This window comes from Dermacentor andersoni, chromosome 10, assembly GCF_023375885.2.
Source record: "Dermacentor andersoni chromosome 10, qqDerAnde1_hic_scaffold, whole genome shotgun sequence".
NCBI classification, from domain to species: domain Eukaryota; kingdom Metazoa; phylum Arthropoda; class Arachnida; order Ixodida; family Ixodidae; genus Dermacentor; species Dermacentor andersoni.
Genome location: NC_092823.1, coordinates 27,825,152 through 27,836,942, shown reverse-complemented (window position 1 = coordinate 27,836,942; position 11,791 = coordinate 27,825,152). Strand labels below are relative to the sequence as shown.

The 11,791-nt window shown below is 45.9% G+C and overlaps 1 protein-coding gene across 1 annotated transcript; it reads left to right on the top strand.

Annotated features, from left to right (window-relative positions):
- Nucleotides 1-203: 203 nt before the first annotated feature.
- On the top strand, nucleotides 204-9,707 carry LOC140213426 (uncharacterized). Its single transcript, XM_072284649.1, has 3 exons — nucleotides 204-577; nucleotides 678-909; nucleotides 9,645-9,707. The coding sequence occupies exons 1-3, from the start codon at nucleotides 204-206 to the stop codon at nucleotides 9,705-9,707; spliced, it is 669 nt and encodes a 222-aa protein (XP_072140750.1).
- The last annotated feature ends 2,084 nt before the right edge of the window (nucleotides 9,708-11,791 follow it).

The following is an 11,791-nucleotide window of genomic DNA, read 5'->3' as shown; positions in this document are numbered from 1 at the left end:
AGCAGGGGAAAGATAACCAAGCCACCAAGGAAAGAGTCACTCGACTCGACGCAGCGATCTCCGATCACGCGACCGAGGTCACCCGGCAGCAATAGTACCAAATATGTGATCGCATGAGGGGACACCTAGGCGTAACCCTGACATGGCACCTCCTACGCCACCTCCTGTACCCAAACACCACCAGGGCCGAAGGCAGAAGAAACATGGCCGAGTTAATTCACAGGCATGCTCAGGACCCGGGGGCGCTCCTGGTCGAGATGCGACACAAGTACGTCGGCCCGCAACTCAACACAGCGCTACCTGCGGCCTACCGCGGCCGGCCGAACGCGCACATAGACGCAGACTTTACGTTCGCTGAGGTGTCGGCCGCCGCCTTCAAGCTGCGGATGATCTCAACGCCGGGTTCGTACCGCGTGACCAACAAGATCCTGCGCAACCTTGACGAGGCCGCAATGGAGCAGCTCACCGAGTTCATGAACAAATGCTGGAAGACGGGCGCCATCCCGGAAGAGTGGAAGACGTCCACGAATGTCTTTATACCCAGACCAGGCAAACCACTCAATGCGGACAACCGCAGGTCGATTACACCCACATCATGCTTCGGCAAACTGATGGAACACATCGTCCTGGACCGTCTCAATGAACACCTAGAATCCCCCCTCCATGTTTGGTTTCAGGCCACACCTGTCCTTTCAAGATGTACTCCTCCAGTTAAAAAGGCAGGTTATGCAACCCGAAAGTCCGGCGGACGCTCGCCGATGCCGGTCCCTCCTGGACCTCGACCTGAAGAAGGCCTTCGACAATGTCGCCCATGCAGCGGTGCTCGAGGGACTTACCCAAAAGGGTGTCGGAAAGCGAGCATACAAATACGTCCGAAACCTTCTCACTGACCGGAAGTGCCGGATCAAAGTCAGCGAACATGAAACTGACATAGAGCTGGGGAGCCGAGGCACGCCGCAGGGATCAGTCAACTCCTTTTTGCCTTTAACGCGACGATGCGCGGGCTCCAGGACCTACTGTGCTTGATCCCCGGGCTTCACCACAACACCTACGCTGACGACGTGACGGTATGGGCAGCGGCAGTGCTCCGCAAATTCTTTAAGAGAACATGCAACGCGGCATCGACGTCGTACAAGCTTATGCGGAGTCAAGGGGCCTGATGTGTTCATCATAAAAATCTGAATACCTCCTGATCAAGCCTCGGAGAAGTAGCTGTCCCAGGGTACTACCACGGGGGAGGCGCTTCCTTGAACTTAAGGTCGGAAAACATACCATCCCGGAGCGCCCCAGTATCAAGATACTGGGGCTAGACTTTCAGAACATGCTGCGCCACGGGCTCATGTTAAAGAAACTCCAGAGGGCGACCAACTACACGCTACAGCTCGTTCGCCGGGTAACTAATCGGTACCACGGCATGGGCGAGGGCGAACTTCTTCTACTTGTGCAGGCATACATAACTAGCAGAACCATGTAGTCGACGCCATCTGTCAAACTCGCAGCCACGGACTTAGCTAAATAAAACACAACGATCAGACGAAGCACAAAGGCAGCCCTGGGCCTTCGGACAACGCGGACACCGCAAGGCTAGAGGCCTTAGGCATGCAAAATACGATCGAGGAGCTCTTCGACGCTCACAACACAACCCAAGTCCGTCATCTCTCGCTAACCCCGGCTGGCCGCACAGTCCTCCGGAAGCTCAGTCTCGAGACCATCCCCGAGGTTACAGAGTACATGACGATTCCGCGAAAGGTCAGGGGGCATATTTATGCCCTGTTTCTACACCGCAACATGGACCTCGAATTCCACCAGGGCCTTCGGCAGACCCGTAGTGAAGCGATTTGGCGACGCTACGGCTTGCAAGATGGAGTGGTCTACACAGGCGCAGTGAGACACCCTCGCGGCGACCTCATGGTAGCGGATCACAACGGAGGCTTGATAGAACACCAACAATCACGGCTGGCCGAGTGGTGGGAAGCGGAGGCAACCTCGATTTCCATGGCCATGCATGCGGAAGCGAATACTATCACCAGCGATAGCAAGCCGGCCATCGGCAATTTCGTCCGCGGTAGAATTTCCAAACACGTGTACCATGTCCTCACGCGGCACCCCCAAGCGGTTTGAAAACCCTCGTGTGGACCCCCGCTCACGCGGCTGTGCCCGGCAACGCGTCGGCTCACAGTCTGGCTCGAGATCTCGTACGCCGGGCCTCGTCCGCGGATGCGGATGGTGTGAATGAGGAGGACAGACACGAGGGACCCTGCGAGTCTTATCATGAAATAGCCCATAGGTACCGCTTGAGGCGTCGCGTGCTCCCACCACCGGCCAAGCAACCCGATGAAACGCAAGCGGTAGCGTTTAGGCGACTCCAGACAAACACATACCCACACCCAAAGTACATTAACAAAATCACAGGGGGCAAGGAAAGCGAGCAATGTAGGCTCTGTTCACAAACAGGAACACTCACACACATAATGTGGGAATGCACCTCGCTCCCGTTTTCTCACAGCCCCGTCAGCAGCGGGACTGACTGGACAGCCTGGCTCAGTTCCGGGTACGTCGACCGACAGCTTGAACTGGTGGACTGGGTGGAGAAGGCCAAGCAGGCCCAAGGCCTTACTTGAGCCCGATCCCTCAGCCACGTCCCCCTTTACCCTTCTCCCTTTCAATAAAGTTTACCACCACCACACCCACCAAAAATTTTTGAAAGTGTTCGCGGAAACACTCGGTATTTTCAGATAATCTTGCCTGAATGTATTCAACACACGCGCCATGCCGGCATCGGTAGTAGTGGCATACACTGGATACGTCCTATAGACACATGACGTGTTCTGGCGTGTTGGCAGTACGTTGTCATTACATTACTTCAATGCTAATTGTATAAACATCTACATTCATCGTGAGATGACTCCTACCGGAATTTTTTTCACATTATTTGTATCAGTAAGTTAAATGAGAAATACGGGTGGAGCTTGTTGACCTTTGCATGCTCGTTAGAACAAGAAGTGATTCAGAAACGACGCACTTGTCACGTCAATGTGAACGGTCCCCGGTTTATTGCTTCTATATGCCTTGCTAATCGTGTAATCTTTTCTTGCTTTCGAGTTTATTGCTTCCCCGTGCTGCCTCTTAGTCATCCTTCTATGGTACGTTTAGCGCGGTCCACTTAGACACATGACACATGAGTATAGTGTACGTGCGAACATTTACCCCTGGAGAAAGCACTTTTGCCCTTTGGAAACGATGAGTTGGTGGCGTATGAAACAGTATGAGCTTGTGACCGGTGCTTTGACATGTGACATAAGCCATCTGTTAGGCTTCGCTGCTACAGTGACCAATTTTCTGAAGTGTGTCCTCATAAAGAAACAAAATGTTAATAAAGAAATTCAAACTGTCCGGTCGCAAGCACTGGTTTGCGGAGCTATAAGATTGTAGAGTGGCAATGGAAAGAAAGACTATTCGATTGACCACGCAGGCTCTGTTACCTTAGTGAGTTTCACGTCAACCGAGAATGCGATAGAGAAACGATTCCTCGCCTAGCTCTCGGGAGAGTCTTAATAAAAGTTAGGCATTTAACGAAGAAAAATATGATAATATAATGTAACGCACCATCATAATCATCAGCTATATTATGTTCAATGCAGGACGAAGGTCTCTTTCTGTGATCTCCAATTACCCGTGTCTAGCGCTGGCTGATTCCAACTTGCGCCTGCATATTTCTTAATTTCAGCACTCCTCCTAGTTTTCTGTAAACCTCGACTGCTCTTCCCTTCAAACGGTACACATTCTGTACTTCTAATGGTCCTCCGGTTATCCACCCTACGCATTACATGACCTGCCAGCCCCACGTTTTCTGTTGATTTGAACTAGAATATCGGCTATTCCTGTTTGCTCTCTAATCCACACCACTCTCTTCCTGACTCTTAACGCTGCGCCTAACTTTTTTCGTTCCAACCTGCTTTGCGCAGTCCCTAACTTGTTCTCGAGCTTCTTAAGCTTCATGTTGCTCCCCCATATGTCAGGACCGATAGAGTATACTTAAAGTATGTTGTAGATTTAAAAAAAAAACCGTGGTAAATTCGCACTCAGGATATGGTATCGCGTACCCTTTACACTCTAACGCATTTTTTTCTTCTCCAAATTTCTTTCTCGTGATCAGGGTCCCCTGTGAGTAATTGACCTAGATAACATACTTCTGTACAGGCTGTACAGGCAGACCAGTAATCCTTAGTTCTTGTTCACTTTTCAGGTTCTTGAACATTATGTTAGTCTTCTGCATATTTTCAGCCCGACCCTTGCACTTTCTCGGTTAAGATTCTCAATCATTTGTTGCAATTCGTCCCTAGTGTGGCAGAATAGAACAATGCCAAGTCATTGTTGATCCTCACACCTAATTCTTTCCAGTCTAATGGTAGGAATACTTCTAAGCATTCAGTGAAGATCATTAAAGGAATTGTGTCTCCCTGCCTGACGCCTTTGGGAATACCTCACTTTACCTTTCTACCTTTCTTCCGGAGAACCAAGGTAGTTGTGGAATCTTTGGAGACATTTCCCAACATATTCTTGTATGCCTCCTGTATTGCAATCAACGATTGGATCAACTGGATTAATTGATATGGGAACAACAATGTGTTGCGTATAGCAAAAGTAATCATTTACATTGTGAATAACTGCCTAATCCGTAAATTAATTATGCAATAAAGTAATACGTATGAAGATTTCAATTATTTATTTAATTTAAAAATATAAGCAATCATTCTATTTACATGGCAGTTCAATTGAATAAATATGTGGGTAGCTGCTAATAAAATTTCATTTGTTGGTTACAATATATTTTTAAGCGCAGGCAAGTGCTTATATAGCTGCAACAACTGCTGTGTTTTATTCTTTGAGGGCTGGCCAACGTGGACCAAGCGTTTAAGAGAATATATGTAGTTTTATGGGCACAAGAAACCGACAAAACTACAGTGATGCTGAACGCGCACCAAACGGGGCTACAAAACTGAAATCATACTCGGGCAGTATGCGACACGAGTATGCCAGAATACGTGAAGGCTGACAATTCAAACTGGAATAACAGAGGGTAAAGGGCCATTTAACGAAAAAAGCAACACAAACAACACAGTTTTAGACGCACACGCAAGCAGCGCCCAGCAAGCACTAGGGGAACAGCAGGAGCGAGCGACCGATGTTGGCAGCGGCATTACTGCCGCATGGGCTGGCATGCCGAACCTGTCCACGCAAGGTGCCTCATTCCAATGCATGGCGCTACAACGCCCTAACCCCGTCGAGTGCACTGCACTTCAAGAAACGTGCGACAGCGCCACAGTAGGATGAAAAGGGGCCGTGAATATCTGGAACGGACTTCTTCCTTCATAGTCAACTAAAATATACGCCCCTCACTTTTTAAAGGTTCCCTGAACAACTTTTAATTTATCTGCTCAAATACATCTGAGGAGCGCGAGTTCAGAGAGTATTTGCAGCAAGAAGCAATTCCATGTCTTCAAAAGAAACGGAGTTATTGGTGATCAAATATTGTCTATGATCACTTTGGCGGTTCTACCGCGCCTTCTTCAATGGCTTGCACTGCGAACGCTGCCGTGGAATGGGGAGGGCCCATAACGTTCCGCCTACTTAACGTAACCATGGCGCGCACTTCATATTTGATTTTGGGTATTCACGTTTGGGTTCACATGTTGGCTTCACATTTTTGGCTTGCCATCCAAGTGAAGGCAAAAATATGGCCGCTGTCACTGCTGCTCCTCCACGGCGGCACCCTTAAAGTCTACCGGCTACATCGCGCCTTGGGTAGCGCGGCACTGCTCTCAAGGCTGCGCAGCCAACCTAACTACACTCTCCTCAGTTGTATGGGGTGAGTGTTGGCCGTCTACCCAGGCTAGCCATCCCGACACCTCCGCACCATCAGCAATTGGAGGTGTTTACTGCACCGGGGGGCCTCGTGCTGCCTCTTCCTTCCAAGCGTCTCCGAAATTTGAAATTGCGCTATGTGAGCGACCCCCCCCCCCCCCCCGCCAGCTTTGTACCCATCGGAAATTATTTCCAAAACAGAGCGAAGGTGGCGCAAGATCGGGCTAGAGCAACCGCCAGGGGAGGAGAAGCGTGCTAAACCAGCGCCTCCCTTCCCCAGCTTGCGCGCGTTTCATCACGTGACCACCTATAGGTACTTGGGGCGCCCATTCAGCCGCTATACATCTCTGCTCACCCTCGAACACTTCCTTTAACGCGCACAGCCAACCCCGTGGAATAGAATCTTATCGCACTTGATATTATACGTAAGCTCACGGCAACACCGACAAGTATATTTCGACGGTCGAATCCATATAATTGCTATCGCAAAATTCGCAAAAGAGGGAAAATTTTACTAAGGACCAACCATGCTGCTTCTCCACGTCCTGATAGAGCGGTGAACGATATTTCTAGAAAATGTGTTGCTAAATCTCCCCCAAGTGGCTACGCTCGCATTTGGTGACAGCGGCACACAGTCGCAAGAACTCGTGGAGGAAATACCGGACTTCTGGCAGGTTCAGGTGCACTAGATTATTCAGTAACATGGGTGGCTTCATAGTTCAACCTTACATATCAGAGCAAACTGCACTCGACAGAAATCAAGAGCAGCCGCCCCGTTACAGCTAAGCAAATTAAGGACAATTACACCGCGTCTTCACACTTCGAGCACGCTCCGACAGCCCAATGATATATACTTCAAACGCAACCACACTCCGACCAGCAAATATTGCTTCAGCGAGTGAAGGTAGCGGGTATTTCAAGGCGCATGTTAAATTCATGGCTGTTTCATTCGTGAACATTGCTTACGTGACGCAAAATTATCAGTGAGCAAAACAGTGTTTTTTTTTTTTTCAATGCAAGGAAAGAAAACCGAAACTAGGGCATTGCGCAATTGTGCGCGTACAAAATTATCCAAAGCCGAAGCCGTCAATAGCATGACGCCATTTTGCAGTTGTGTTTTATCATGCGCGAGTACATTGTCGATGAGTGGTTCTGAAAGCGCTGCATTAGGGGCGACTGCAACCAGGCGTTGCGGCAAGTTGCGGTGGGAACTTCTGTCCGTGCTGTGTGTTGCGACGAGGGGGACCACCGCCAGCAGCAGCGTGTCGCTGATTTCGTCTTTACCGACATCGAGCAAGTGCAGCTTGCCGGCCCCTCACAAGCGTCCGAAGTGTTGCGGTTTGCATTGCGTCTTTCATTGTGATATAGGAGATCGCAACGCACAGAGACGACAAGATGCACACGAAAGACCACCAGCGGGGAGTGACCTGTGCAATATTTCTCTTAACGTCTCGGGTAAGCATATCAGCTTTTGTTCCGAGTTTACAAACGGCGCGTACTCGGCCCTTCCGGTATGGCAACATTTTGCGCCACGTTTCTCTTGGCAGTTCACAGACGTTTCTTAGGCATGCGTGCGCGTATGAATGCGAAAATACTACTGGCAGACGTAAGCCTCACGAGAGCATATGAAATTACAGCCAAGCCGTACTGCCAGGAGAAACATCGTTCTTAACGACTCTAGGGACGAGTGGCCTGTCGCATCGAAAAATCCGCAGAATATCAAGTGCTGCCAAACTTGAAGTGTAGATACAATACTAGCACCAGTGTGGCTTTCGCTGGCGAACAAACGTCGTCGAAAACATTGAAGACAGCTTGTGTATTCTGAAGATTTACTAGCGCTTCGGTTATATAACCGCGAATAATAAAAGCGCTACAATGCGCTATGGAAGTGTCAGGCGATGTGGCAGCACAGATATTTTCGTAGCTGTAAGGCGGCTGCATTCGCAAGCGAAGACACACAACGCTTTAAAAGAGCTGAAACAACAAATTTAATGTGCATTTGGCTGCAAGTAGAAAACACATTATCTCACAATCTAAGCCGATATATAAGGTACAATTTTTTTACGTAATCTTTATTTTCACTCTTGTAAATATCTAAAAGCATGAATTTGCTGCAACCTTTATATAGTAAACCCTACTAGGCTTACAAAAGGAAGGTGAGTTAAGCGGTGAATTTCTAATATTGCTACTGGATTTTCTAAATTGAGTCTGTTGTTTTATGAAAAAATGGTCTTTTTGTTAGTAGTTTTATGTTAGTGCGTACATTTTACAAGCAGAAATGAGTTGATTGCAAAGTTGTACCTCCCAGTGAGCTGCATATGAACCCAAGTTTATCCTGTCTTGGCTATTGCAATGTGCATACAACAATTTTAAGTATATACAGGTGTAGTTGGCTTAGTCGCTGCAGCATATTTTGCAAAAGTAAAAGGCTATTTATTATTTTGCTGCATCCATGCAGAAATACATTTTTTCTTGTACCAAGAAACGCTGACAGCATTAAATGAAATGAAGTCTGATGTACTTTTCTACTAACTTAATAAAGGAAATTTCGTCTGCCATGTTTCAGAGATTCGTTCACCCTCTTGTACTAAGCAATGCGTTATCTCCTCTGCTACTGCTGTTGCCTTGTGCATTTTTGTAATTTTGAAATGTGTTTTATTTTAGGTATTCAAGAAATGGCAACAGCCAGAAGAAGTCGCCATCTTATTCAGCACGTTATGGGTGAGACAGATCGTAGCAGGCACTTTCCCATATCTCACAAGCATATCATGCTATTTGTTGTAATTTTTGTGTCCACTTTCCTGTCTTTATTCAATTTATTATTATTGGGCAAGAGGTAATACTTTTAGATCGAGACAGAGTAATCGCCCAAAGGGACGACATGGCTGGAGGAGACAACACACACAAGCCTACTTTGTCCGTATCTCAATGTTGCGCAATTACTCTGTCGTTATCTACCAACAAGCCCAAGTTCCTCACCAGCCACATTTACTAATTATCCGTTATTACAATTTCATTGACACATCGAAAGCACAGATGTACACAGGAAGACAGAGACTTTATGAAGAGCCGTAGAACAAAGAGCATCGCTGGAGCCAATGTTTCAACAAATAGAAGGAGATAAGTTTTCTTGTCAGAACGTTGGCTCCAGTGAAATTTCTTTTCTATCACTATTTACGGTTAAAGGAAAGCATTATTGCTCTTGCTGAAGTATTATGCATTATGGAATAAAGATTAGCAGGGTGAAATGTCAGGAATGTCAAAATTCTTGTGTATTCTAATACTAGAGCGAAAGCCAGAAAAACAATATGTAGAGAACCACATTGTTATTTTTCACTACCCAGTTTGGCAAGCTTCATTCCGTGCTTGCACTTTGTTGCATTTATGGCCACCAGAATTCGTTAATTCAATTACCTCGACGATTTACTTACGTTAAGAGATGTTCAACGAGTATTAACGCAGCTTCAAATAATGCATGTAAAAATATACAATGACATTAGAAGATGGCAGGCTTGCAGTTGACTAGCAGATAATTTGATTGTATGAGCTCAGGTTTCAACTGAGCTTCCATGCACAAATCGGTTGCATAATATTTTTTGTCAGTGCTTGGATTTTCATAAACATAAGTACCGTTTCTTCTTTGTTGGGGTTCTAGTTGTGTTGTAGGACCTAATTGTTTACCTTTATTTGTATTCGTAGCCATGTTACACAGACAGCTCAATTTTTACTGTAAATCGTGACATGGTAGGACTAAGAACATTTGTGCAAATTTGTTGCAGGTACACTCTGGCGGCTCCTACCCCTGCGTCCTACCACCACCCTGCCCTGACTATGTCCACTAGGGAGTTCTGAGCCTGTGGCGGCTCCTGCCACTGCTTGCTGCCACCATGTCCCGACTACATCCACTAGGGAGATGGAAGCCTTAGGCTCCTGCCACTGCGTCCTGCCACCACCATGTCCCGACTATGACCACTAGGGAGTTGGCTGCCTTAGTGATGATGCCAAGCAGGCTGACAGCTGACAGAAAGATTCAGGTATATACATTTAATTAAGCAGCAACTTTTTTAGTGAAGTGATTTATATCCACTCAGCAACGAAAGAATTAACTTCGAAGCAGTTTAGACTCCCTGCTATCGGTGCAGGAATGCTCAAGTCCAAGCACTTTGTTTTAGCCACCAAGAGGCTAAGTGAATTAGACGAAACCCGATGCAAATTTTGAAACTAGTGGGAGACCACTTGTACAATATTTTTTCTTGCTTAACCTAAACACTACTTAGATAAAGCTTTACTAATTTAAAAACAATACAATGTACTCTCGTACATGGTATTTGGCATAAGTTTGCCAGGACTGCCGCACTGGTAAGTATGCCGATAAACGAACACCAAAGCTGACTTCTTTTGCAAGTTCGTCCTCATCTCTGTGCACTGCTACATAATTTATCTTTCTCAAACCATTTTTTCACACAGCACAAGTCCTAAACACGTGGGTTATATAAATTTGCAGCTTTTGCTGTAGGCCAGTTCTGTGAAAATAAACTTAATAAGCCATTTTGTCCATTTTTAATGACCCATATTAAACTGAGCAGTGGCTAATAAGACTTTCAGTTTTTAATGTAAGGCCTCTCTTCATTGTCCTGAAAAATTTGGCCCCCTTAATGAAGGAACCAATTTTTTGGCTATGCCTTTCATGACGCATAGTTTGGTGATTTACACAAAGGATCACATAGTGTTTAGGCCAGTAAAATTTTTTTGCTTTAAGTATTTCGTGAAATTAACATTTGTCCTATATTGAAAGGCCTCCAGTGTTTTAAAAAGAAATTCCAAGTGGCCGTGTGTCATGTTGAGACAGCTGCCATGGAATAGCCTGCTTGTACAAACATGTAGGACCATGTACACTTGACTTTATGTAAAGATACTATTATTAATCCGCAAAAGACAAAATGAAGCATTCCATCCTATAAGCCGCTCTTCACATTCGTTTACGCTTTTGCACATTTATATAGCTTGAGTCTGGTGACTTGTGTCTGGTTTCATTATTTGCTAGGTGCAGATGGTAAACTTCAGATTTGCCCTGTGGTGAATAATGTTTTGGTGCTTATAGATATGGATCTGTGTTTTTCAGGTTGCCTCGAAATTTTACGCTAGCCATGCCACACACTCGGCCCAGGCCTCTTGCGAACGACGTATAACCAGGCTCAACGCATCAGTGTCGAGTGAGTTCGGAGATCAAGGCAATCTGCTGTACAACGAGCGCGCAACATTTGGTGACCCCTCTACATGTTCCACCTATTTCACGCCTGTATTTGAGCTACCATCTATCGAAACAGCATCACCAGCTGTGGTAACCTATCGAACCATGGATTAATGTTGGGGTGGAGTGATTTGAACAGAGATTCTATTTGTCTCTTCAAATTCTTTGCAATTACTTCTGTTATTATAATTCATATGTTTCTTTAGTACCTGGTTTTTAAAGGTTCTTTTCTCTTAGAATTATCACCATGGACCCCTGCTATTAAAATGTATACCTGTCTTATTCCCCGTTCTTCGTAGTTCTTTTGTACTTGTGTAATTGATAAGTTCTTAATCCTTGTTATACAGAAGGCTAAAATGCAAACGTACGGCACTTTTTTTTCCTTTGATGATCAACAGCACTGCAATGTGTTCAAGAAATGTAACCTAGCACGGGCTCTGGTGCAGGATAAATTTAAGAGCAATACAAAGAACTTATTTCAAGCACCAATTATTTTTGAAAATATCAAGAATATATTGAGCACAAAAAAGAAATCTTAAACTAGAGGAACATGGGTTCTCCTCATAAGTCTGGTAATTATGTGACTTCCTTTCACTGCAAGGATACCAGTGGTACTCGCATACAACGTTTGAGACGTGAAAGCTATGATGCCCTTGGCATTTCTCTGTGCTTATT

Excerpts from the sequence above, each read along its gene's own strand:
- LOC140213426 (XM_072284649.1), top strand. The coding sequence starts at position 204 with ATGGCCGAGTTAATTCACAGGCATGCTCAGGACCCGGGGGCGCTCCTG. Across the intron at positions 578-677 it reads CTCAATGCGGACAACCGCAG|GCCACACCTGTCCTTTCAAG; the intron begins GTCGATTACACC and ends GTTTGGTTTCAG. Across the intron at positions 910-9,644 it reads ACCGGAAGTGCCGGATCAAA|GTACACTCTGGCGGCTCCTA; the intron begins GTCAGCGAACAT and ends AATTTGTTGCAG.